Source organism: Hyla sarda, chromosome 5, assembly GCF_029499605.1.
Source record: "Hyla sarda isolate aHylSar1 chromosome 5, aHylSar1.hap1, whole genome shotgun sequence".
Lineage (NCBI taxonomy): Eukaryota > Metazoa > Chordata > Amphibia > Anura > Hylidae > Hyla > Hyla sarda.
The window spans coordinates 13,687,757-13,714,286 of NC_079193.1; the positions used below are offsets into that span (position 1 = coordinate 13,687,757).

The 26,530-nt window shown below is 39.1% G+C and overlaps 1 protein-coding gene and 1 long non-coding RNA gene across 7 annotated transcripts in view; one reads left to right on the forward strand and one right to left on the reverse strand.

Moving 5' to 3' along the window:
* LOC130272900 (uncharacterized) overlaps nt 1-26,530 on the reverse strand; it is a 49,537-nt gene that overhangs the window by 22,147 nt on the left and 860 nt on the right. For 5 of the 6 annotated variants that reach the window (XR_008843776.1, XR_008843778.1, XR_008843779.1 and 2 more), the window contains exons 2-3: nt 14,781-14,882; nt 14,122-14,186 (exon numbers count right to left, since the gene is read on the reverse strand). This is a non-coding gene — a long non-coding RNA (uncharacterized LOC130272900). Of the gene's footprint in view, nt 1-12,531; nt 12,862-14,121; nt 14,187-14,780; nt 14,883-26,530 lie in introns of those variants that run through there. The other variant, XR_008843774.1, reaches the window with a different exon arrangement.
* The window catches only part of MEOX2 (mesenchyme homeobox 2), a 148,891-nt gene continuing 131,376 nt past the window's right edge, over nt 9,016-26,530 (forward strand). Inside the window, exon 1 of the mRNA XM_056518906.1 lies at nt 9,016-9,511. Within this exon, the coding sequence (XP_056374881.1) occupies nt 9,016-9,511 (496 nt within the window). The remainder of the gene's footprint in view (nt 9,512-26,530) is intronic.

Consider the following 26,530-nt stretch of genomic DNA (forward strand, 5'->3'; position numbering starts at 1 on the left):
CATTACCTCTCTTGGAAAGTCTCGCCCACAACATGTTGGTGACGATTTGACCACATGGGGTTGTCCCAGTCTAGGTCAGAGCCTGGTCTAGGTCACATATGGCCACGTATGATCGGTTAAATCTTATGATCAATGATTTGCCCTTGTGTCCTGGTACTTAAGGACTGAGGGCGTACCTGCACGCCCTAGTACCGTTAACGGGGTTTAAACCGTTCTCACGAGCAAGGAATGGTTTAAACCCGGTGGGTCCCAGTTGCGGGCAGCTAGGACCCACGGTTAACAGTGCTGGTAGCTCAGTGGAGCATGATCTGGACATCTGCCACAATATCGTAGGTCCCAATCAGCTGAGTGTACAGCGGGAGGGCCCTTACCTGCCTCCTCGCTGTCCGAATGGTCATTTGTTGCTCCTAGCCTGCTATGCAGGCTGGAGCAGCATAGCGTTGATAACACTGATCAATGCTATGGCATAGCATTGATCAGTATATGCAATCAGCAGATTGCATGGTATAGCACCCTATGGGGGTTAAAAAAAAAAAAGTTTAATTTTTTTTTTATAATAGTAAGTTAACCCCTTCCCTATTAAAAGTTTGAATCACCCCCCTTTTTCAATAAAAAAATAAATAAATAAATAATGTATTAAAAAATTAAAATAATCATATGTGGTACCGCCATGTATGTCCAAACTATTAAAATATGATTACCTAAATTGCGTACACGTAAAAAAAAATACCCAACTCCAAATGTGTGCATTTTTGGTCACTTCAAATACCATAAAGAATTAATAGAAAGCAATCAAAAAGCCGCATCAAAACAAAAATGGTACCGATAAAAACTACAGACCAAGACACAAAAAATGAGCCCTGATATAGCCCTGTATGCTGAAAAAAAAAGTTATAGGGGTCAGAATAGGACAATTTTAAGCATACTAATTTTGGTGCATGTACCGTATTTTTCGCACCGGCGTATAAGACGCACCCAATTTATAGGTGCAAAATCTAAAAAAATAAAGATTTTGAACCCAATAGTGGTCTTCAACCTGCGGACCTCCAGATGTTGCAAAACTACAACTCCCAGCATGCCCGGACAGCCGTTGGCTGTCCGGGCATGCTGGGAGTTGTAGTTTTGCAACATCTGGCGGTTCCCAGATTGAAGACCACTGCATAGGAGGTAATACTCACGTGTCCCCGCCGCTCCGGACCCGTCACCGCTGCCCTGGATGTCGCTCCATCACTATCGCCGTGTCCCCGTCGCTCCGGAACGTCTCTGCTGCCGGCCGGGTATCCTCGCTCTCCGTCGCCTCCATCACGTCGTTACGCACGGCGACGCACGTACGCGACGACGTGATGACGAGGAAGGAGAGCGCCGGCCATACAGGGGATCCCTGAACGGAGGAGACACCGAGGAGGCAGGTAAGGTCCCTCCCGGTGTCCTGTAAGCACTAACCCGGCTATTCAGTCGGGCTGTTCGAGTCAGCTTTGATCGCCGCATCTGAAGGGTTAATACAGGGCATCACCGCGATCGGTGATGTCCTGTATTAGCCGCGGGTCCCGGCCATTGATGGTTGCAGGGACCGCCACGATAGGGGTGTATTCGCCGTATAAGACGCACCGACTTTTCCAACCCAGTTTTGGGGAAGAAAAAGTGCGTCTTATACGGCAAAAAATACGGTAGTTACAATTTTTTTAAAATTAGTAAAATAAAATAAAACCTACATAAATTGGGTATCCTTGTAACCGTATGGACCTACAGAATAAAGACAAGGTGTAAGTTTTACCGAAAATTGTACTGAGTAGAAATGGTGTTTTTTTTTTTTTCCCCCCACAAATATATATATTTTTTTTCGGTAGATTTTGTTATTAAATGATTGATGTCATTACAAAGTGCAATTGGTGGCGCGAAAAACAAGCCCTTATATGGGTCTGTAGGTTCAAAACTGAAAGCGTTATGATTTTTAGAAAGGGAGGAGGAAAACACAAAAGTGCAAAAATGAAAATTGGCCTGGTCCTTAATGGTCTATTCTCACGTACAGGATTCTGTGCAGATTGGATGTACAGGATCTTCTGCTGCAGAAGTTTCAATGCAAACTGAATGACTGAGCACAGGTCGAAATCTGTGCATCAAATCTGCGCAGAATACTGTACGTGTGAATAGACCCTAAAGGAGTATTCTAGTGGAAAACTTTTTTTTTTTTTTAAATAAACTGGCGCCAGAAAGTTAGACAGATTTGTAATTGACTTCTATTTAAAAAATCAGCTGCTGTATGCTCCACAGGAAGTTGTGTAGTTCTTTTCAGTCTAACAACAGTGCTCTCTGCTGACACCTCTGTCTGTGTCAGGAACTGTCCAGAGCAGGATAGGTTTGCTATGGGGATTTGCTCGTGCTCTGGACAGTTCCTGACATGGACAGAGGTGTCAGCAGAGAACACTGTGGTCAGACAGAAAGGAAATTCAAAAAGAAAAGAACTGTGCAGCATACAGCCGCTGATAAGTACTTGAAGGATTAAGGTTTTTGAAATAGAAGTAATTTACAAATCTGTTTAACTTTCTGGCACCAGTTGATTAAAAAAATAAAAATAGTTTTCCACCGGAGTACCCCTTTATGGTCAAAATAGGCTTCGTCGTTAAAGGGGTACTCCACTGAAAAACTTTTTTTTTTTTAAGTCAACTGGTGCCAGAAAGTTAAAGATATTTAAATTACTTCTATTAAAAAATCTTAATCCTTCAAGTACTTATCAGCTGTTGTATGATCCACAGGAAGTTGTTTTCTTTTTGAATTTCCTTTCTGCCTGACCACAGTGCTCGCTGCTGACACCTCTGTCCATTTTAGGAACTGTCCAGAGTAGGAGAGGTTTTCTATTGGGAATTGCTCCTATTCTGGACAGTTCCTAAAATGGAAAGAGGTGTCAGGAGAGAGCACTGTGGTAAGGCAGAAAGGAAATTCAAAAAGAAAAGAACTTCCAGTGGATCATACAGCAGCTGATAAGTACTGGAAGGATTAAGATTTTTTTATAGAAGTAATTTACAAATCTGTTTAACTTTCTGGCACCAGTTGATTAAAAAAAATATATATATATATTTTCCAGTGGAATACTCCTTTAAGGGGTTATTAACCACTATGTATCTGCTTTCCTCCTAATCCACAGCCTGTGTGAGTTGCCCTCTATGTATGCTCTCCCATCTCTCAACAGGTTTGTCTGCTGTATACAATTCCTGTATACAAAGCCCTCTATTGGATATCTAACAAACACCTAGATTGGCAAATAGCTTCACGTGTATAGTTCCATAACAGTTGTAGGCCTATTTATTTGAAGTGTTAGAATCCACCATAAAGTAACGACTTACAGAAAGTCCACAGCAGCAAAATAGATTGTTTTTAAAAGGGTACTCTGCCCCTAGACATCTTATCTCCTATCCAAAGGATAGGGAATAAGATGTTTGATCGCAGGGGTCCCGCAGCTGGGACCTCCACGACCTCTGTGCAGCACCCGGTGTTTGTTTAGAACGCTGGGTGCAGACGGCAGGGGATCGTGATATCACGGTCATGCCCCTCGTGATGTCACACCATGCCCACTCAATGCAAGTCTATATGAGGGGGCGTGGCGGCCGTCACGCCCCCTCACATAGACTTGCATTGAGGGGGCGTGGTGTGATGTTACAAGGGGCATGGCCGTGACATCACGACCCCCACCGCCTGCTCCAAGCGTTCGGAATAAAATGTTCCAAACGCTGGGGCTCTGGATTACCCCTTTAACTGAAGACTATTCAAATGGCTGCTTAATTTCACATCCAGGAAAAAAATTAATAATTATCAAAAAATTAAGTACAAAGTCTAAAGCCATTAAAAAGTTGTCCCTCTATGGAATATCTTAAAATGTTTTCCATTTACTAGCTGTTTGAACCAAACAGTTAAAGAGTACTTGTCATGATATTGATAATTTTTTTAATCCCCCCAGTTCACTGCCATCATCATGATAAACCACCCCCGGCCTTTATTTTCATTATTTTTTAGTTTTCTACCTTTTTATTGTTCTGTATATTCTGCTCAGTCTCAGTCAGCTCCACAGACTGGGAAGGGGCGTTACCCAGCAGGCGTGACATCATCTGAAGCCCTGTAGGGGAGAACTTCCTCCCTTACTCTGCTATGCTGCTCTAAACAGCTGAGACCGCACTCACCTCCCTCAGCTGTGCACTGAACTCTACAATGTACTCAGATCTGCCCAGCAGCTGCAAAAAGGAGCAGAACTATCCAGCACAATGTTTAGCAAAACATTTAGCACTATACACTGAAGGCATCATGACAGCAGGGTTTCCCAACCAGGGTGCTTCCAGCTGTTGCAAAACTACAACTTCCAGCATGCCTGCACAGGAGTTTTTCAACAGCTGGAGGCACCCTGGTTGGGAAATCCTGCTCTATAGTCTAGCTCAGCTCAAAGGGGAAGGGAGCTGAAATCTTCAGCTCTATACACTCTATATACTGTGTTGAGCTGAGGTACCACCTGCATTTTCTGCTTTTTGTCTCTACCAGGCTGTGCAGGAGACAATCTGCAAGCAGTACTGCAGGCAGGACCAGAAAGAGGACCCCTGGTGGCCGAACTTTTAGTTACAAAATTTTACTAACAAGTTTATTAGAAAAGTCATTTAAATAGGCCAATCTATAATAAATATAATTAAATTTCATTCATGGGGACAGGTACCATTTAAGTGTTAGGACCTTTACTTACATACTGTGGCTCCACCTGGTGTTCAAAGTGTATAGAAATGTGCAGGTCCACCTACTGAGCACACATGCTCAAACAATATCCCCATGCACCAAATGAACTCAGAGCTGGTGGACACACATGTCCAGTCACTGGTGGACACACATGTCCAGTCACTGGTGGACACACATGCTCAGTCACTGGTGGACACACATGTTCAGTCACTGGTGGACACACATGTTCAGTCACTGGTGGACATACATGCTCAGTCACTGGTGGACACACATGCTCAGTCACTGGTGGACACATATATTCAGTCATTCGTGGAAACACATGCTCAATTATTGGTGGACACAAATGCTCAGTCACTGGTGGACGCACATATTCAGTCATTCGTGGAAACACATGCTCAATTACTGGTGGACACACATGCTCAGTCACTGGTGGACACACATGCTCAGTCACTGGTGGACACATATATTCAGTCATTCGTGGAAACACATGCTCAATTACTGGTGGACACAAATGTTCAGTCACTGGTGGACACATATATTCAGTCATTCGTGGAAACACATGCTCAATTACTGGTGGACACAAATGTTCAGTCACTGGTGGACACATTTATTCAGTCATTTTTGGAAACACATGCTCAATTACTGGTGGACACACATGTTCAGTCACTGGTGGACACACATATTCAGTCACTGGTGGAAACACATGCTCAGTCACTGGTGGACACACATATTCAGTCACTGGTGGAAACACATGCTCAGTCACTGGTGAACACACATGCCCAGTCACTGGTGGACACACATATTCAGTCACTGGTGGAAACACATGTTCAGTCACTGGTGGAAACACATGCTCAGTCACTGGTGAACACACATATTCAGTCACTGGTGGAAAGACATGTTCAGTCACTGGGGGAAACACATGCTCAATTACTGGTGGACACACATGTTCAGTCACTGGTGGACACACATATTCAGTCACTGGTGGAAACACATGCTCAGTCACTGGTGAACACACATGCCCAGTCACTGGTGGACACACATATTCAGTCACTGGTGGAAACACATGTTCAGTCACTGGTGGAAACACATGCTCAGTCACTGGTGAACACACATATTCAGTCACTGGTGGAAAGACATGTTCAGTCACTGGGGGAAACACATGCTCAATTACTGGTGGACACACATGTTCAGTCACTGGTGGACACACATGTTCAGTCACTGGTGGAAACACATGCTCAGTCACTGGTGAACACACATGCTCAGTCACTGGTGGACACACATGCTCAGTCACTGGTAGACATACATGCTCAGTCACTGGTGGACACACATGCTCAGTCACTGGTGGACACACATGCTCAGTCACTGGTATAAAAACACATGCTCAGTCACTGGTGGACATGCATGCTCAGTCACTAGTGAACACACATGCTCAGTCACTGGTGGACACACATGCTCAGTCACTGGTGGACACACATGCTCAGTCACTGGTGGACACACATGCTAAGTCACTGGTGGACACACATGCTCAGTCACTGGTGGACACACATGCTCAGTCACTGGTGGACACACATGCTCAGTTACTGGTGGACACACATGCTCGTTCACTGGTGGACACACATGCTCAGTCACTGATGGACACGCTTGCTTAGTCACTGGTGGACACACATGCTCAGTCCCTGGTGGACACCCATGCTCAGTCACTGGTGGACACACATGCTCAGTCACTGGTGGACTCAGATGCTCAGTCATGGGTGGACACACATTCTCCTCACAGCCAACCCCTTACATACTAAACCTCTGGTCACTACAGGGTAGCCAACAAAAACATCTTTATGCTTGTCAGAAAAGGAGCAGAGGCTCTGCAGTATCATGGCTGTATAGCTAAGATTACTCCTATACACATGTGTATTCCCTTTGTGTGTATTGGAACTAAACCAAAAAAGGGAGGAAAAAAAGTAAATTGGACATAATGTCATCAAACTCCAAAAATGGGCTGGACAAAATTATTGGCACCCTTAACTTAATATTTGGTTGCACACCCTTTGGAAAAAATAAGTGAAATCAGTGGCTTCCTGTAACCATCAATAAGCTTCTTACACCTCTCAGCCGGAATGTTGGACCACTCTTCCTTTACAAACTGCTCCAGGTCCCTCTTATTGGAAGGTGCCTTTTCCCAACAGTAATTTTAAGATCTCTACACAGGTGATCAATGGGATTTAGATCTGGACTCATTGCTGACACTTCAGAACTCTCCAGCGCTTTGTTGTCATCCATTTCTGGGGGCTTTTTGACATATGTTTGGGGTCATTGTGCTGCTGGAAGACCCAAGATCTCGGACGCAAACCCAGCTTTCTGACACTGGGCTGTACAATGCTACCCAAAATCCGTTGGTAATCCTCAGATTTAATGATGCCTTGTACACATTCAAGGCCCCCAGTGCCAGAGGCAGCAAAACAACCCAAAACATTATTGACCTCCACCATATTTCACTGTAGGTACTGTGTTCTTTTCTTTGTAGGCCTCATTCCGTTTTCAGTAAACAGTAGAATGATGTGCTTTACCAAAAAGTTCTATCTTGGTCTCATCTGTCCAAAAGACGTTTTCCCAGAAGGATTTTGGTTACTCAAGTTCATTTTGGCAAAATGTAGTCTTGCTTTTTTATGTCTCTGTGTCAGCAGTGGGGTCCTCCTGGGTCTCCTCCATAGTGGGGTCCTCCTGGGTCTCCTCCATAGTGGGGTCCTCCTGGGTCTCCTCCATAGTGGGGTCCTCCTGGGTCTCCTCCATAGTGGGGTCCTCCTGGGTCTCCTCCATAGTGGGGTCCTCCTCGGTCTCCTCCATAGCGTTTCATTTCATTTAAATGCAGACGGATAGTTCGCGCTGACACTGAAGCTTCCTGAGCCTGCAGGACAGCTTGAATATCTTTGGAACTTGTTTGGGGCTGCTTATCCACCAATCCGGACTATCCTGCGTTGACACCTTTCCTCAATTTTTCTCTTCCGTCCACACCAGGGAGATTAGCTACAGTGCCATGGGTTGTAAACTTCTTTATAATGTTACGCACTGTGGATAAAGGCAAATCTAGATCTCTGGAGATGGACTTGTAACCTTGAGATTGTTGAGATTTTTCTACAATTTTGGTTCAGGTGCACAGGTACAGGTGTTTTATCTATATCTTTGTGCTAGCAGTGTGCTGCTGTATTCTCCTGTTGCTGTATATTTAGCCCAGCAGCCTGCACCTGTAAGCCAGGTCCGTATAATAGTTTGGAATCAATAGTGCTGGCCAACTTATCCTTTGTTTGTATTACACATATGGGGGAGTGGCTACCTCCATGTTGGTTCTTACACCCCACCCACCTCTTTCAGGTGTATATAAGGTGATTTGGATGTTCCAGATCCTGCAATGCCTGCTGATCTATTCACACAGAGGCATATTCATAGTGTAGGGTCCGTCCCAATGAGATCACCTTACCGTGGTGGGATGGTCCAAGCTATTTGGCCGCCAAATTGCAAGCTAAGTATCTCACTATTTCATTACTGCACCATAGCTGAACAGCTTCTCATGTTGTATCTATATACTCATGTTTTATCTATATCTTTGTGCTAGCAGTGTGCTGCTGTATTCTCCTGTTGCTAGATAGAAAGATAGATAGATAGATAGATATGAGATAGATAGATAGATAGATATGAGATAGATATAAGATAGATAGATATGAGATAGATGGATATGAGATAGATAGATACGAGATTGATAGATATGAGATAGATAGATAGATATGAGATAGATAGAAAGATGTATAATGAGATAAATTGGGTCACTAAGTATTAAACACACATCAGAAATGTTCTATCCCAGATCTATTCTCTACCCTCGCTGGGCTCTGGCCGCCCGGGATGACGCATCTTGTTGCATCTTACAGAAATCAGTGCTAAAGTCTTGGAGGAGTTTGTGGTCAGTGTTGCAGCGCCGGCCCCCGGCTCACATTACACACTATTTATATCCTCTCTTAGTTGTTTCCCCCTTAAAGCAGCTCCATGGGACCACCTCTACTGCCTTTAACCTCTCCTACTCTTGACATCTGAGGAGCTCACGGAAGGCTCATCTTGGTCAGTGTAAAGTGGTTGAAGCGAAAAGAGGAGCCCGGCCACCAGGCTGAAGACCTGGATTATCTGCCGCGCGCTGCGCCCCACCGCCGCCGCTGCCAGTGCCACCATTGGGGGATAATATAATTTTACCGTGAAAAGTGACAGCGTGGTGGAGTATAATCCCTGGGAACTCTGCTGCCTGCAACTTGAAACTTGCATGCCATGGAACACACACTGTTTGGCTGCCTGCGCAGCCCCCATGCCACCTCTCAGAGCTTGCACCCGTTCGCCCAATCTTCGCTGGCCCTCCACGGAAGATCAGATCATATGTCCTATCCCGATTTATCCTCGTCTTCGTCCTCTTGCATAATCGCTGGCTACCCCAATGAGGAGGGCATGTTTGGAAGTCAGCATCACAGAGGGCATCACCACCATCACCACCAGCAGCAGCAGCACCACCACCAGAGCTTGCAATCTAATTGGCACATTCCTCAGATGTCCTCGCACCTGGCCTCCACCCGGCATAGTCTTTGCCTTCAGCAGGAATCTGGACCCCCGCAGCTTGGAAGCAGCCCCCCTATATTGTGTTCTAATGCGAGTACCCTGGGCACTAACAGCTCGACGGGCTCAGCGTGTGTGAGTGCGGACTATGGCAGGCAGACCCTCTCCCCTTCCGAAACAGAAAAGAGGTCGGGCAAGAGGAAAAGTGACAGCTCAGGTAAGAGCCATGGAGATGGAGAGGGCTTGGGTGACATTACTCCTGTAAACAACCAAACTTTATTACTTACATTTTCCAAAATCAAGTAGGTTCACACAAAATAAGTGCAAATTATTCCCAAAATTGTATCTATATGAAATGTTTACCAACCAGGAACCGGCGGCTCTCCAGAATAATAGGAATAGTCTTAGGTCAGTGTTCTCCAACCTGTGGCTCTCCAGCTGTTGCAAAACTACAACTCCCAGCATGCCCTGACAGCTTTTGCCTGATATCATGATGTCTTAGATCAGTGTTCTCCAACCTACGGCTCTTGAGCTGTTGGTAAACTACAACTCCCAGCATGCTCGGACAGCTTTAAGTTGATCCTGTGATGTTATGGATAAGTGTTCCCCAGCTTGTTGCTCTCCAGCTGTTGCAAAACTACAACTCCCAGCATGCCCGGACCATTTTCAGAACATCCTTTAGTGTTTTAGATTTTTCACCAGCCCATGGCTCTCAGGCTGTTATGAAACTACAACTCCCAGCATGCCCTGACAGCTTTTAGTTGATGCTGTAATGTTTCAGATCAGTGTTCCCCAGCCTGTAGCTCTCCAGCTGTTGCAAAACTACAACTCCCAGCATGCCCTGACAGCTTTTAGTTGATCCTCTGCTGTTTTAGATCAGTTTTCCCCTACCTTTGTCTCTCCAGGTGTTGCAACACTATACCTCCCAGCATGCCCTGACAGCTTTTGTCTGATATCATGATGTCTTAGATCAGTGTTCCCCAACCTATGGCTCTTGAGCTGTTGCTAAACTACAACTCCCAGCATGCCCTGACAGCTTTTAGTTGATGCTGTAATGTTTCAGATCAGTGTTCCCCAGCTTGTTGCTCTCCAGCTGTTGCAAAACTACAACTCTCAGCATGCCTGGACCATTTTAGAACATCCTTTAGTGTTTTAGACGAGTGTTCCCCAACCTGTGGCTCTCCAGCTGTTGCAAAACTAAAACTCCCAGCATCCCTCACAGCTGAAGGCAATGCTGGGAGTTTTAGTTTTGTAACAGCTGGAAAGCCGCAGGTTGGGGAACACTGTTGTATGGCATAGGGTAAAAGTTTTAAAACTGCTGTCTATAGGTATAGAACTCTATCAAATATATATATATATATATATATATATATATATATATATATATATTGTATCTAATATAACTATATCTACATTTTAACTTTTAGCAGTTTGATACATCATTTCCAAAATTTAGTAGTAGTAACACCAGAAGCAGTATTAGTTCTGTTAGTATAAGTAGTAGAAGTATTGGACGCAGTGTTATTTATGCTAGTTGTAGTAGTAGTATCAGGAGCAGTGTTATTTATTGTAGTAGTGGTAGTACTATCAATGGAAATGTAGTACTAGTAGTAGCATCAGAAGCAGTACTTTATCTTTGTAGTATCAAAAGCAGTATTATTTATCTTAGTAGTATCAGACACAGTATTATTTTTGCTTGTAGATGTATCAGGAGCAGTGTTATTTATAGTGGTAGTAGTATCAATAGAAGTATAGCGTTAGTGGTAGTAACAGAAGCAGTTTTATGTATCTTAGTAGTATCAAAAGGAGTATTATTTATTTTAGTAGTAGTATCAGAATCAATATTATTTATCTTAGTTGTAGTATCAGAAGCAGCATTTTTCTTCGTAGAAAGTATTGCAAGCAGATTTTTTTTATATCTTAGTAGTAGTATTAGAAGCAATATTTATCTTAGTAGTAGTATCAGATGCAGTATTAATTATCTTAGTAGTAGTATTGGACACAGTATTATTAATCTTAGTAGTATCAGACGCAGTAATATTTATCTTAGTAGAAGTATCAGAATCAATATTTATCTTAGAAGTATCAGATGCAGTATTATTTATCTTAGTAGTATCAGATGCAGTATTATTTATCTTAGTAGTATCAGATGCAGTATTATTTATCTTAGTAGTATCTGATGCGGGATTATTTATTTTAGTAGTATCAGATGCAATGTTATTTTTCTTAGTAGTATCAGATGCAGTATTATTTATCTTAGTAGTATCAGATGCGGGATTATTTATTTTAGAAGTATCAGATGCAGTATTATTTATCTTAGTAGTATCAGATGCAGTATTATTTATTTTAGCAGTATCAGATGCAGTATTAATTTTTCTTAGTAGTATCAGATGCAGTATTATTTTTCTTAGTAGTATCAGATGCAGTATTATTTATCTTAGTAGTATCAGATGCAGTATTATTTATCTTAGTAGTATCAGTTGCGGGATTATTTATCTTAGTAGTATCAGATGCAGTATTATTTATCTTAGTAGTATCAGATGCAGGATTATTTATCTTAGTAGTATCAGATGCAGTATCTTAGTAGTATCAGATGCAGTATTATTTATCTTAGTAGTATCAGATGCAGGATTATTTATCTTAGTAGTATCAGATGCGGGATTATTTATTTTAGTAGTAGTATCAGATGCAGTATTATTTATTTTAGTAGTATCAGATGCAGGATTATTTATCTTAGTAGTAGTATCAGATGCAGCATTATTTATCTTAGTAGTAGTATCGGATGCAGGATTATTTATCTTAGTAGTAGTATCAGATGCAGGATTATTTATCTTAGTAGTAGTATCAGATGCAGGATTATTTATCTTAGTAGTAGTATCAGATGCAGTATTATTTATTTTAGTAGTAGTATCGGATGCAGGATTATTTATCTTAGTAGTAGTATCGGATGCAGGATTATTTATCTTAGTAGTAGTATCAGATGCAGGATTATTTATCTTAGTAGTAGTATCAGATGCAGTATTATTTATTTTAGTAGTAGTATCGGATGCAGGATTATTTATTTTAGTAGTAGTATCGGATGCAGGATTATTTATCTTAGTAGTAGTATCAGATGCAGGATTATTTATTTTAGTAGTAGTATCGGATGCAGGATTATTTATCTTAGTAGTAGTATCAGATGCAGGATTATTTATTTTAGTAGTAGTATCAGATGCAGCACTATTTATCATGGTAGTAGTATCGGATCCAGTATTGGTTACAATACAAGTACTAGCAAACTATAGAAACAAATACTGTACCCAACAAGTTGTAACGTACATATTTTATCGTATATAATCCATACATCGTGGTCGTTTCTGATGTGTTTTTCGTAGATTTTATATTCATTCATCTCCTTGTTTGTAATCATTTTTTGCGATAAATTACAGAGGAGCAGAATGGACTCCATAACACGACTCGGTCCCTCTGGATTAGCAGAGTCATTAAGATGTTAGTGTAATGCGGTTATCTCAGCTGCTACTGAGTGATTTACACTCCGCTTAAGATGCTCTCTTCTAAAGGATAAGACTGACACAAGGAAACTTATTTTAAGGAGTTGCTTATAATTCAAGAATCAAATTATAGTTTAAGATAAATAAATAAATAAGATGTTTAAATAATTTCTATTTATTATTATTTTTATTATTATTAGACTTTCTTTTTCTTCACTTGCTTAATATTTTTCACATCTCTAATTAACCATCTAGTGAGTTTGTAATAACATGTAAAAGTTAAAATGCTGGCAACGAAGAGTGAAATATACATTCCTAAAATTTATTTTTCTATTTTATTCATTATTTACTACTTTTCTCTATATTCTGTGTTTACATGTGTGTGTGTATATATATATATATATATATATATATATATATATATATATATATATATACACACACACACATATATATATGTATTAGTTTGGAGTAGCTGTATTAGTCCAGTATTACAAGATTCTGCAACTTTCTATGATTTTGCATATATATATATATATATATATATATATACGGTATATATATTTGGCCAAGTTCTTAACCCCTCAGGGAAAGTCAATCCTGAGCTTTCTAAGAACCAGTTGGTAATAGGAAGTTGAGAACGGTGAAAGAAAAATTAACTCATTTACCGGAAAATATTCTGGTAAATAGGAGAAGAGGTTACGGTTAAGTGTGTGAAAATATTTGGGAAAGTGACCTTCAGTGCGCCTTTGGTTGATATAAAATTCTGCACCAACATCTACACCTTACTATTTTACCTTCTGATGATATAGAATACAGTTTGTACATTACAGCCATCAATGTATTCCATATATATATATATGAAAATACATATACATTAAATTATATCTATATCTATATGTCTATATGTCTATATGTATAAATATATATATATATTTTATTTTTATTATGTACAAATACATATAATTATATATATAAATATACAATAGAAAGTAGAAGCGGCACTGCAGAATATTCAATAAGCTGTGGGTTTATTCACACATCTGTGCAAAAAGCGACGTTTCGGCTCGACAATAGAGCCTTTCTCAAGCATGCTTGAGAAAGGCTCTGTTGTCGAGCCGAAACTTCGCTTTTTGCACAGATGTGTGAATAAACCCACAACTTATTGAATATTTTGGAGTGCCGCTTCTACTTTCTATTGGATATTATTTGGGAATCGGTCTGTTCCTGAAGCTGAGCACCCAGACGGATCTGGAATCCTTGAGCACGGTGCTCTCCTCTACCTACATTGTATATATATATATGTTTCATTTTTTTTTTCACTACAATAACTTACAGGGTATTTTCTGTTCACACAATGCAGATGAGTCGCAGATCAGTTGTAGGAAATCTTATGTGTTTCTGCAACAAAACAAAACATAAAAATAAATGTATATAAAATCTATTGTTTATCAGCTGCAGAAAGCCTGTAGTAAATCTGCATCATGCGAACAAACCCTAAAAAAAAAACATAAAATCTACTCAACTTACTGTTGTCCACAACTGATATATTCTATAGGCAAGAAAAAAATATTCAAATGGTTCTTCTTTTTCGGTCACTATTAGTATTGCTATCGTGTTGTGATCTGACGTATTATAACGGACGTTAAAGTTTTGCGTTTTATAACCAATTTATCAGGATCTTTAGCAGCCGGCGCTCTGAGTTGTTAGTTGGATACATGTTGCACAAGTCGCTCAGGTGCTTGTTTGAATCTTGCAGAACCAAAGCTCCCCCCCCCCCCCCCTATTTATAAGCCAGTTAAAGCGTTCTAGGGAATTGAGGAATTTTATACCATATGTAGCTCTATACTGTATTTTACACAACAGACAAAAAGCCGAGGAAATCAATGTCCCCTGAAATGTAACTTCATTTTATTCATCATAAAGAAAACAATAATATAGAAATTCTAAAATCATTGAATATATTATTAATAAATGTGATAAATATAAACTCACAGATCCGTCATTTGGGATCGACCAATGGTTTCCTCCTATTACATCACTGGTGGAGGAGTCATCACGGTCCGATTATGGGAGCAATCCCTGATCTTCTATTATCTGTAAGAAGGAAACATTAAGAACTTTATTAGAATCATGACTGGTAGATTTTATTTCTTAGACGATTATATTGAATTTCAGAATTTGTTATAATTATTGATAATATACAGTTATGGAAAACAACATACATTACTTATAACAATATCTTTATATATTTCATGATTATACTGATATCATTACATTTTTTTTTACAATCTAATATCTATTTATCTATCTTATATCTATCTATCTATCTCATATCTATCTATCTCATATCTATCTATCTATTTCATATCTATCTATCTGTTATCTATCTATTTCATATGTATCTATCTATCTCATATCTATCACATATCTATCTATCTATGTACCTCATATCTATCTATCTATCTATCTATCTCATATCTATCTATCTATCTCATATCTATCTATCTCTCTATCTCCTATCTCTCTATCTCCTATCTATCTATCTCATATCTATCTATCTCATATCTATCTATCTCCTATCTATCTATCTATCTAATATCTATCTATCTATCTCATATCTATCTACCTATCTATCTATCTATCTATCTATATCTCCTATCTATCTATCTATCTATCTATCTCATATCTATCTATCTATATATCTCATATCTATCTATCTATCGCATATCTATCTATCTATGTATCTCATATCTATCTAACTATCTATCTATTTATCTATCTCATATCTATCTATCTATCTATCTCATATCTATCTATCTATCTATCTATCTCATATCTATCTATCTCATATCTATCTATCTATCTATCTATCTCATATCTATCTATCTATCTATCTCATATCTATCTATATCATATCTATCTATCTCATATCTATCTATCTATGTATCTCATATCTATCTAACTATCTATCTATTTATCTATCTCATATCTATCTATCTATCTATCTATCTATCTCATATCTATCTATCTATCTATCTATCTCATATCTATCTATCTATCTATCTATCTCATATCTATCTATCTCATATCTATCTATCTCATATCTATCTATCTATCTCATATCTATCTATCTCATATCAATCTATCTATCTATCTCATATCTATCTATCTATCTATCTCATATCTATCTATCTATCTATCTCATATCTATCTATCTATCTATCTATCTATCTCATATCTATCTATCTATCTATCTATCTCATATCTATCTATCTATCTATCTATCTCATATCTATCTATCTATCTATCTCATATCTATCTATCTATCTATCTATCCATCCATCCTTATGTGGGGCTGTAACGTAACAGAATAAACACTGGAGTCTTTCACCTAAATATCTTACACATCCTGATTTGTACATCTCATATAATTTATTACCCCAATAGTTCATCCTAACAGAGTATCAGGCTCAGTTCACACAATAATGAAAAAAGACGAAATTCCCAGCTTTATTCAATCCTCTATAAAAACAGCTCTCACAATGTATTTTCAGGTTGCAGGCATATTACATTTTGTTTAAAAAATGCGTCCGTAAAATTGGAAAAAAAATTTGCGTTCATTTTCCAAAAAATGTAAGTGTATGGAAACATGGTCGTCTGTGCACAAAGCAAGTCAAGACAACAGTCATAGAAAATATGCCAGGAAAACAGCAATGTGAACAGCAGCCTAAGAGTATATAGAATATATTTGCTGAAGTCGCTTTACAGATGCGTCAATGTTACATTTCGCACAATTGGAAATGAATTGGTAATTCCTACGACGGACACAATCTTGCACGGAGTGGACCCCATTGCTGTTCCTCATATCTATCTATCTATCTATCTATCTATCTCATATCTATCTATCTCATATCTATCTATATCTATCTCATATCTATCTATATCTATCTATCTATCTATCTATCTCATATTCATCTATCTATCTCATATCTATCTATCTCATATCTATCTCATATCTATCTATCTCATCTATCTATCTCATATCTATTTATCTATCTATCTCATATCTGTCTATCTATCTATCTATCTATCTATCTCATATCTATCTATCTATCTATCTATCTATCTCATATCTATCTATCTATCTCATATCTATCTATCTCATATCTATCTATCTATCTATCTATCTATCTATATATCTATCTCATATCTATCTATCTAGCTCATATCTATCTATCTATCTATCTATCTCATATCTATCTATCTAATATCTATCTATCTCATATCTATCTGTCTATCTAAAATGCAAGAAGATACAGCAGCACGCCCGGTAGTAAAGTGCAAAAAATGGGATTTATTTAACCCATATCAGATGCGACGTTTCAACGGCATCCCGCCATCTTTTTCAAGCATGCTTGAAAAAGATGGCGGGATGCCGTTGAAACGTCGCATCTGATATGGGTTAAATTAATCCCATTTTTTGCACTTTACTACCGGGCGTGCTGCTGTATCTTCTTGCGTCTTGGATTATCTGTTCAGTCTGCGATTGGGACTGCTATCTTCGCTGGCACCCCAAGATTTAGCCAGAATACATGGTTGTGCTGCCTGCTCTTTACATTGATATCTATCTATCTATCTATTTATCTATCTATCTATCTAGAAAGTTCATATAAATCCGCAGCACACAGGTCCAATATGGTGAAAAAGAAAAAACTTTATTCCATCATGTGAATGTCATACAGCGACGTTTCTGCCGGCTCTTCCAGCCTTTCTCAAGCTTCTTTTTCACCATATTGGACCTGTGTGCTGCGGATTTATATGAACTTTCTGTGAATTGTGACCCCTGATCAAGGTCTGGTTCTGCGTGCACCCACGGATATTGAGCTCAAGGGAGTGCTGTTTCTCTTTGGATTACTATCTATCTATCTCATATCTATCTATCTCATATCTATCTCATATCTATCTATCTCATATCTATCTCATATCTATCTATCTCATATCTATCTATCTCATATCTATCTCATATCTATCTCATATCTATCTATCTCATATCTATCTCATATCTATCTATCTATCTATCTATCTACTATCTATGTATCTATCTCTCTATCTCATATCTATCTATCTATCAACTATCTATGTATCTATCTCTCTATCTCATATTTATCTCATATCTATCTATCTCATATCTATCTATCTATCTATCCAATATCTATCTATCTACTATCTATGTATCTATCTCTCTATCTCATATCTATCTATCTATCAACTATCTATGTATCTATCTCTCTATCTCATATTTATCTCATATCTATCTATCTCATATCTATCTATCTCATATCTATCTATCTATCTCATATATATCTATCCATCTCATATTTATCTATCTCATATCTATCTCATATCTATCTATCTATCTCATATATATCTATCTCATATCTATCTATCTCATATCTATCTATCTCATATCTATCTATCTCTCTCATATCTATCTATCTATCTATCTATCTATTTCATATCTATCTATCTATCTATCTCATATCTATCTATCTATCTCATATCTATCTATCTCATATCTATCTATCTATCTATCTCATATCTATCCATCTATCTCATATCTATCTATCTATCTATCTATCTATCTATCTATCTATCTATCTCATATCTATCTTTCTATCTATCTCCTATCTATCTATCTATCTATCTATCTATCTATCTATCCCATATCTATCTCCTATCTATCTATCTATCTATCTATCTATCTATCTATCTATCTATCTATCTCATATCTATCTATATATCTATCTAATATCTATCCATCCATCCTTATGTGGGGCTGTAACATAGCAGAATAAACACTGGAGTCTTTACCCTAAAAAAAAATGCATCTGTAAAATCGCAAAACAAAAAACAAAAAAAAAATTCATTTGTTTTCTGAAAAAATAATGTCCTCTATGTAAGAATATGGGAACATGGTCGTCTGTGCACAAAGCAAGTCAAGACAACAGTCATAGAAAATATGGCAGGAAAACAGCAATGTGAACAGCAGCCTAAGAGTATATAGAATATATTTGCTGAAGTGGCTTTACAGATGCGTCAATGTTACATTTCGCACAATTGGAAGTGAATTGGTAATTCCTATGACGGACACATTCTTGCACGGAGTGGACCCCATTGCTGTTCCTTCCCTGAGGGATCTTGTACACGTATCCTCCTTTATATTTTCGTTGCGCAGGCGGTGAGCTGAGGGTCGAAATGACTGTTAAAAAGGTAAAGTCAGACTTTAAACGCACGCACGAAAACTCTACAAAATCCTGGGGGCCTTTCGCGGCACCTTACTGACGCAACTGCTGTTTCCAACTGCTGCCGGTGCATTTTATTTATTTATTTATATTTTTTTTAAATAACCACAATTTCATGATTTATTGTCCGGTTTCATAGTAAAGCGAAGTATTTTCTGCCTCCGAGCTTGTTAACCCCTTAAGGACTCAGGGTTTTTCCGTTTTTGCACTTTCGTTTTTTCCTCCTTACCTTTTAAAAATCATAACCCTTTCAATTTTCCACCTAAAAATCCATATTATGGCTTATTTTTTGCATCGCCAATTCTACTTTGCAGTGACATTAGTCATTTTACCCCCAAAAAAAATCATTGTGCGACAAAATCGAAAAAAAACGCCATTTTGTAACTTTTGGGGGCTTCCGTTTCTACGCAGTGCATATTTCGGTAAAAATTACACCTTATCATTATTCTGTAGGTCCATACGGTTAAAATGATCCCCTACTTATATAGGTTTGATATTGTCGCACTTCTGGAAAAAAAATCATAACTACATGCAGGAAAATTTATACGTTTAAAAATGTCATCTTCTGACCCCTATAACTTTTTTATTTTTCCACATACAGGGTGGTATGAGGACTCATTTTTTGCGCTGTGATCTGAAGTTTTTATCGGTATGATTTTTGTTTTGATCGGACTTTTTCGTCACTTTTTATTCATTTTTTAATGGTATAAAAAGTGACCAAAATATGCTTTTTTGGACTTTGAAATTTTTTTGCGCGTACGCCATTGACCGTACGGCTTAATTAATGATATATTTTTATAGTTCGGACATTTACGCACGCGGCGATACCACATATGTTTATTTTTTTTACAGTGTTTTATTTTTTTTATGGGAAAAGGGGGGTGATTAAAGCTTTTATTAGGGAAGGGGTTAAATGACCTTTATTAACACTTTTTTTTTACATTTTTTTGCAGTGTTATAGGTCCCATAGGGACCTATAACACTGAACACACTGATCTCTTATACTGATCATTGTTATCCCATAGAGACCTATAACACTGCACACACTGATCTCATATACTGATCATTATTATCCCATAGGGACCTATAACACTGCACACACTGATCTCTTATACTGATCATTGTTATCCCATAGAGACCTATAACACTGCACACACTGATCTCATATACTGATCATTATTATCCCATAGGGACCTATAACACTGCACACACTGATCTCATATACTGATCATTATTATCCCATAGGGACCTATAACACTGCACACACTGATCTCTTATACTGATCATTATTATCCCATAGGGACCTATAACACTGCACACACTGATCTCTTATACTGATCATTATTATCCCATAGGGACCTATAACACTGCACACACTGATCTCTTATACTGATCATTGTTATCCCATAGAGACCTATAACACTGCACACACTGATCTCTTATACTGATCATTGTTATCCCATAGAGACCTATAACACTGCACACACTGATCTCTCATCCTGATCACTGGCGTGTATTAACACGCCTGTGATCAGCATTATCGGCGCTTGACTGCTCCTGCCTGGATCTCAGGCACGGAGCAGTCATTCGTCGATCGGACACCGAGGAGGCAGGTAAGGGCCCTCCCGGTGTCCGATCAGCTGTTCGGGACGCCGCGATTTTACCGCAGCGGTCCCGAACAGCCCGACTGAGCAGCCGGGTCACTTTCACTTTCACTTTAGAAGCGGCGGTCAGCTTTGACCGCCGCTTCTAAAGGGTTAATTCCGCACATTGCCGCGATCGGCGATGTGTGGTATTAGCCGCAGGTCCCGGCCGTTGATTAGCGCCGGGAACGACGCGATATGATGCGGGATCGCGGCGCCTGCGTCGATAATGGGTTAAAGAACGGCTTAACCCTACATGATCCTCATCTGAAAGCAGCTACAATGTTACCCCCCCCCCCCCATTTATGTAAATGATAGTCTGCTTTATTATAAGGTTACTATTGGTTATTAGGATTAACTATAACTGTTTGTCCCCGTTTTTTTTCTTATCCCCGTTTCGGTTCCGATCTTGCAGGCTGTAAACGGATTAAAAACGGTTTAAAAAAATCCCATTCATGTCAATGGGATTTTTTTTAACAATCCGTTTACATCCGTTCAGACCCGTCGGCGCTCATTTCCGTTTTTTTGACACAAGAAAAAACGGCACATGCAGTCAAGAAAACGGAAACGTCAAGAAAACGGAAGAAAAAACTGATACAGTAAATTTTACATTGAAGTCTATGGAAAACGGATGAGTCTTTAATGTCATCTGTTTGCATCTATATTTTCAATCCGTTTTTTGATCCGTTTTTACTTCTGAGCATGCTCAGAACCAAAAAAAAAATTTTTTTTTTTGGTTTATTAACTGAACAATAACGGATCCAAATGGATACAAACGGATAACATCAATGCACCCGTTTTTTTAAGTCTGTTTTTATTTTTCGATGGGAGAAGAACGGGACGGGTCTAGACGGCCGTGTGAACGCAGCCTTACTTTGTTGGACGTTCTAGGCAAAGGTGGAGGGGGGGGGGTTGGGTTTGTGGACATAACAACCAATGTAAACTTTGTTTTTCCTATATGTTTGCGGACATAACAACAACAGGTGACCAGGTTGTCACACATTGAGGTTTATAATATACAGTGATCCCTCAACTTACAATGGTCTCAACATACAATAGTTTCAACATACAATGGTCTTTTCTGGACTATTGTAAGTTGAAACCAGATTCAACATACAATGACAATCTGGACAAAGACAGTCCAGATCTGTGAAACTTGTCAATGGCCGAGAGAACTGACCAATCAGAATGGGCAATTTACTGGTAAATCACCTGTATTACTGAAGTGCATGCACTAACTGGTGTCTGGTAGCGCCCCCTACAGTACAGGGAGGTATTACATGTTCTGTACTCTTTACCTGTATTACTGAAGTGTATGCACTGACTGATGTCTGGTAGCGCCCCCTAAAGTACAGGGAGGTATTACATGTTCTGTACTCTTTACCTGTATTACTGAAGTGTATGCACTGACTGGTGTCTGGTAGCGCCCCCTACAGTACAGGGAGGTATTACATGTTCTGTACTCTTTACCTGTATTACTGAAGTGTATGCACTGACTGGTGTCTGGTAGTGCCCCCTACAGTACAGGGAGGTATTACATGTTCTGTACTACTCTTTACCTGTATTACTGAAGTGTATGCACTGACTGGTGTCTGGTAGCGCCCCCTACAGTACAGGGAGGTATTACATGTTCTGTACTCTTTACCTGTATTACTGAAGTGTATGCACTGACTGGTGTCTGATAGCGCCCCCTACAGTACAGGGAGGTATTACATGTTCTGTACTCTTTACTTGTATTACTGAAGTGTATGCACTGACTGGTGTCTGGTAGCGCCCCCTACAGTACAGGGAGGTATTACATGTTCTGTATTCTTTACCTGTACCAGGGTTAGCTGCTCCTTTGGACACCAGGTGAGGGAGACTCCATGTTACTTTTTTAGGACATTGCGTGTTCTGTACAGGACCTCGAAGAAGCTTCTGTCCTCTACATAGACCAGTGTTTCCCAAGCAGGGTGCCTTTGGCTGTCCGGGCATGCTGGGCATGCTGGGAGTTGTAGTTTTGCAACAGCTGGAGGCTCCCTGCTTGGAAAACACAGACAGTGATTACAGTTCCCAGCAGATCTTTCTTACTATTATATGTAAGGATTTGCTTTATCTATATTAGTTATCTACTTATTTTTCTTTAATCCTCACTTTTTCCTATTTTTGGATGACATAGAGTTATGATCTCAACATACAATGGTTTCAACATACAATGGTCATCCTGGAACCAATTAATATTGTAACTTGAGGGACCGCTGTATGTAGTTTGGAAACTGGGAACATTTCAGGGTCATTTAAAACAATAAACATATTAGTCCTCGTTTACTAAGGTAATCCCGTCACTTTTTGTCGGGTTGTGCGACACTTTATGCGACACATTTTACCGACGTGAACCAGCATCGCTCAGAGTGGTTTTAAAACCTGACAAATGGGGCGTGGTTTTTGAAAAAAGGGGCGTGTTCTCGACAAAATTAAAAAATCACTCCGAGTGTGTGAGAAAATACACTTAAAAACGTGTGAGATTGTTAAAACCAAAACCCTACCCCTTTGAGCAGTCGGTGAAGTAATTAAAATGAAGTGTTTATGTTGAAAACCTTTTTATAGACCTTTGTATATTATTTAAACCCATTTTTTTTTTAATTGTTTTTAATTATATCTGTTAATTACCTATTTTTATTACTTATTAACCATTAAAGGGGTACTCCGGTGGAAAACTTTATTTATTTATTTTTAAATCAACTGGTGCCAGAAAGTTAAACAGATTTGTAAATTGCTTCTTTAAAAAAAAAAAAAAAAAAAAAAAAAATTCTTAATCCTTCCAGTACTTATTAGCTGCTGAATATATCAGGGGTATTCCAGGAAAAAACTTTTATATATATACATATATATATATATATATATATATATATATATATATCAACTGGCTCCAGAATGTTAAACAGATTTGTAAATTACTTCTATTAAAAAATCTTAATCCTTTCAATAATCATCAGCTGCTGAAGTTGAGTTGTTGTTTTCTGTCTGGCAACAGTGCTCTCTGCTGACACCTCTGCTTGTCTTGGGAACTGCACAGAGTAGAAGAGGTTTGCTATGGGGATTTGCTTCTGAACTGGGTGTTTTCCGAGACACGTGTCATCAGAGAGCACTTAGACAGAAAAGAACAACTCAACTTCAGCAGCTCCTAAGTACTGAAAGGATTAAGATTTTTTAATAGAAGTAGTTTACAAATCTGTTTTACTTTCTGGAGCCAGTTGATATATATATAAAAAAAGTTTTTCCTGGAATACCCCTTTAAAATGGACAGAGATGTCAGCAGAGAGCACTGTGCACCCCTTTAAGAACTGTCCGTAGTAGGAGAAAATCCCCATAGCAAACATATGCTGCTCTGGACAGTTCCTAAAATGGACAGAGATTTCAGCAAAGAGCTCTGTGTTCCAAAAAGAAAATAATTTCCTCTGTAGTATTCAGCAGCTAATAAGTACTGGAAGGATTAAGATTTTTTAATAGAAGTCCTTTTCAAATCTGCTTAACTTTCTGGCACCAGTTGATTTAAAAAAATAAAATTTGATTAAAAAAAATCAAATAAATACTGATCAATCATGGCCATTTCCTTTCACACAATTTTGCGTGCGACACAATATGAAATTGACGTGCGACAAATTAGTAAATCCGAGTGAAAAATACACGGAGTAAACCTGAAATCACTCCAAGATAAACACTTTTACCATTCTTATATTGTCTCCAGAGATTACCAACCGGCAGCTCTCCAGCTGTTGCAAAACTACAAATCCCAGCATGCCCTGACAGCCGAAGGCTGTCAGGGCATGCTGGGATTTGTAGTTTTGCAACAGCTGGAGAGCAACAGTGTTGGGATCACTCCTTTAATTCTTATGCCGGGTTCACACCACGTTTTTGCAGTACAGTTCCCGTATCAGGTTTTTGATAAAAAACGGATTCCTCAAAACCTGACTAAACTGTATCAAAACGTGTGTACAAATTTGAACCCGGTTGCATCCGTTTTTTAAGAAAAAAAAAAAAAAACTTATAGGTTTTTAACTTTTCACTCCATTATGAATAAAGTTTCACTTATTTGATTGAAATTCCAAGAAAAAAAACTGTGCAAAGTCAAAAACCGTATGGTGAAAACCGGATGGAACCGTGAGCACATACGTTTCTGTACGGTTCCCATTGACTCCCATGTAAAAAAAAAAAAAAAAAAAAAAAAAAAACGTATACGTTTCAATACGGTTTTTCACCCGGACCAAAAACGGTGGTAGGCTGCGGTTTAGGGTTCGGGAAAAAAACGGACAAAACCGTACAGGATGCAAAACGGACACAACCTGATGCCTCTTTTGGGATATGGTTTTCAACGGAGAGTCAATGCGTACGGTTTTCAATGCGGTTCCGTGCGGTTTTCACATTGAAAACGTATACGGGAACTGTCGTGCAAAAACGTGAACGCGGCCTTAGGCATATTATACTGTATAAGGTAACCTGTAGGTAGGAGAACTACATGTCCCAGCATCACCCGACTGTATATAAATGAATATATCATACAACGTGCAGATACATTTCTACATCCCCTAAACCGGCGTAGCTAAGACTATTAGTTGTACTACTGTAGGTCAATGTATCTAAGCGTCTGTGTAATAAAAGTCGGTGTATCTAAGCGTCTGTGTAATAAAAGTTGCTGTATCTAAGCTTAAAATTGGTGAGTAGTGTATCTAAGTCAGCTGATCTGATGTATCTGAGACCATATTGTGTAATACAGTCTGCTTTGCCGATGTATCTAACCCTTTTTTTGTGTGATATTGCTTGATGAGCTGCTGTATCTAAGCCTATAGTATGTGATACTATCTTCTGAGCTGTGTATCTAAACCTGTGATGTGATGTAGTCCGCTTTGCTGATGTATCTAAGCCAATTAGGTGCGATATTGTCTGCTGAGCTTTTGTATCTAAGCCTGTGATGTGTAATACTTTCTGCTGAGATGCTGTATCTAAGCCTGTGTGTGGGAAACTCTCTGCTGAGCTGCTGTATCAAAGCCTATTATGTGTGGGACTCTCTGCTGAGCTCTTTATCTAAGCCTGTTATGTGTGATACTCTCTGCTGAGCTGTTGTATCTAAGCCTGTTATGTCTGATATTATCTGCTGAACTGCTCTATCTTAGCCTATGGTGTGTAATACTCTGCTGAGCTGTGTATCTAAGCCTTTGGTGTGTGGTACTATCTGCTGAGCTGTGTATCTAAGCTAACTATGGGTGATATTATCTGCTGAGCTGTGTATCTAAGCCTTTGGTGTGTGGTACTATCTGCTGAGCTGTGTATCTAAGCCAACTATGGGTGATATTATCTGCTGAGCTACTCTGTCTAAGCCTGTGGTGTGTGTGTGTGATACTCTCTGCTGAGCTATGTATCTAAGCCTGTTATGTGTGATACTCTCTGCTGAGCTGTGTATCTAAGCCTGTTATGTGTGATATTACCTGCTGAGCTGCTCTATCTCAGCCTGTGGTGTGTAATACTCTCTGCTGAGCTGTGTATCTAAGCCTTTGGTGTGTGGTACTCTTTGCTGAGCTGTGTACCTAAGTCTGTGGTGTGTAATACTCTCTGCTGAGCTTTGTATCTAAGGTGTGTGGTACTCTCTGCTGAGCTGTGTATCTAAGTCTCTGGTGTGTGATACTCTCTGCTGAGCTGTTGTACCTAAGCCTGTTATGTGTGATATTATCTGCTGAGCTGTTTATGTAAGCCTATTATGTGTGATACTCTCTGCTGAGCTGTGTATCTAAGCATATTATGTGTGATAATCTCTGCTGAGCTG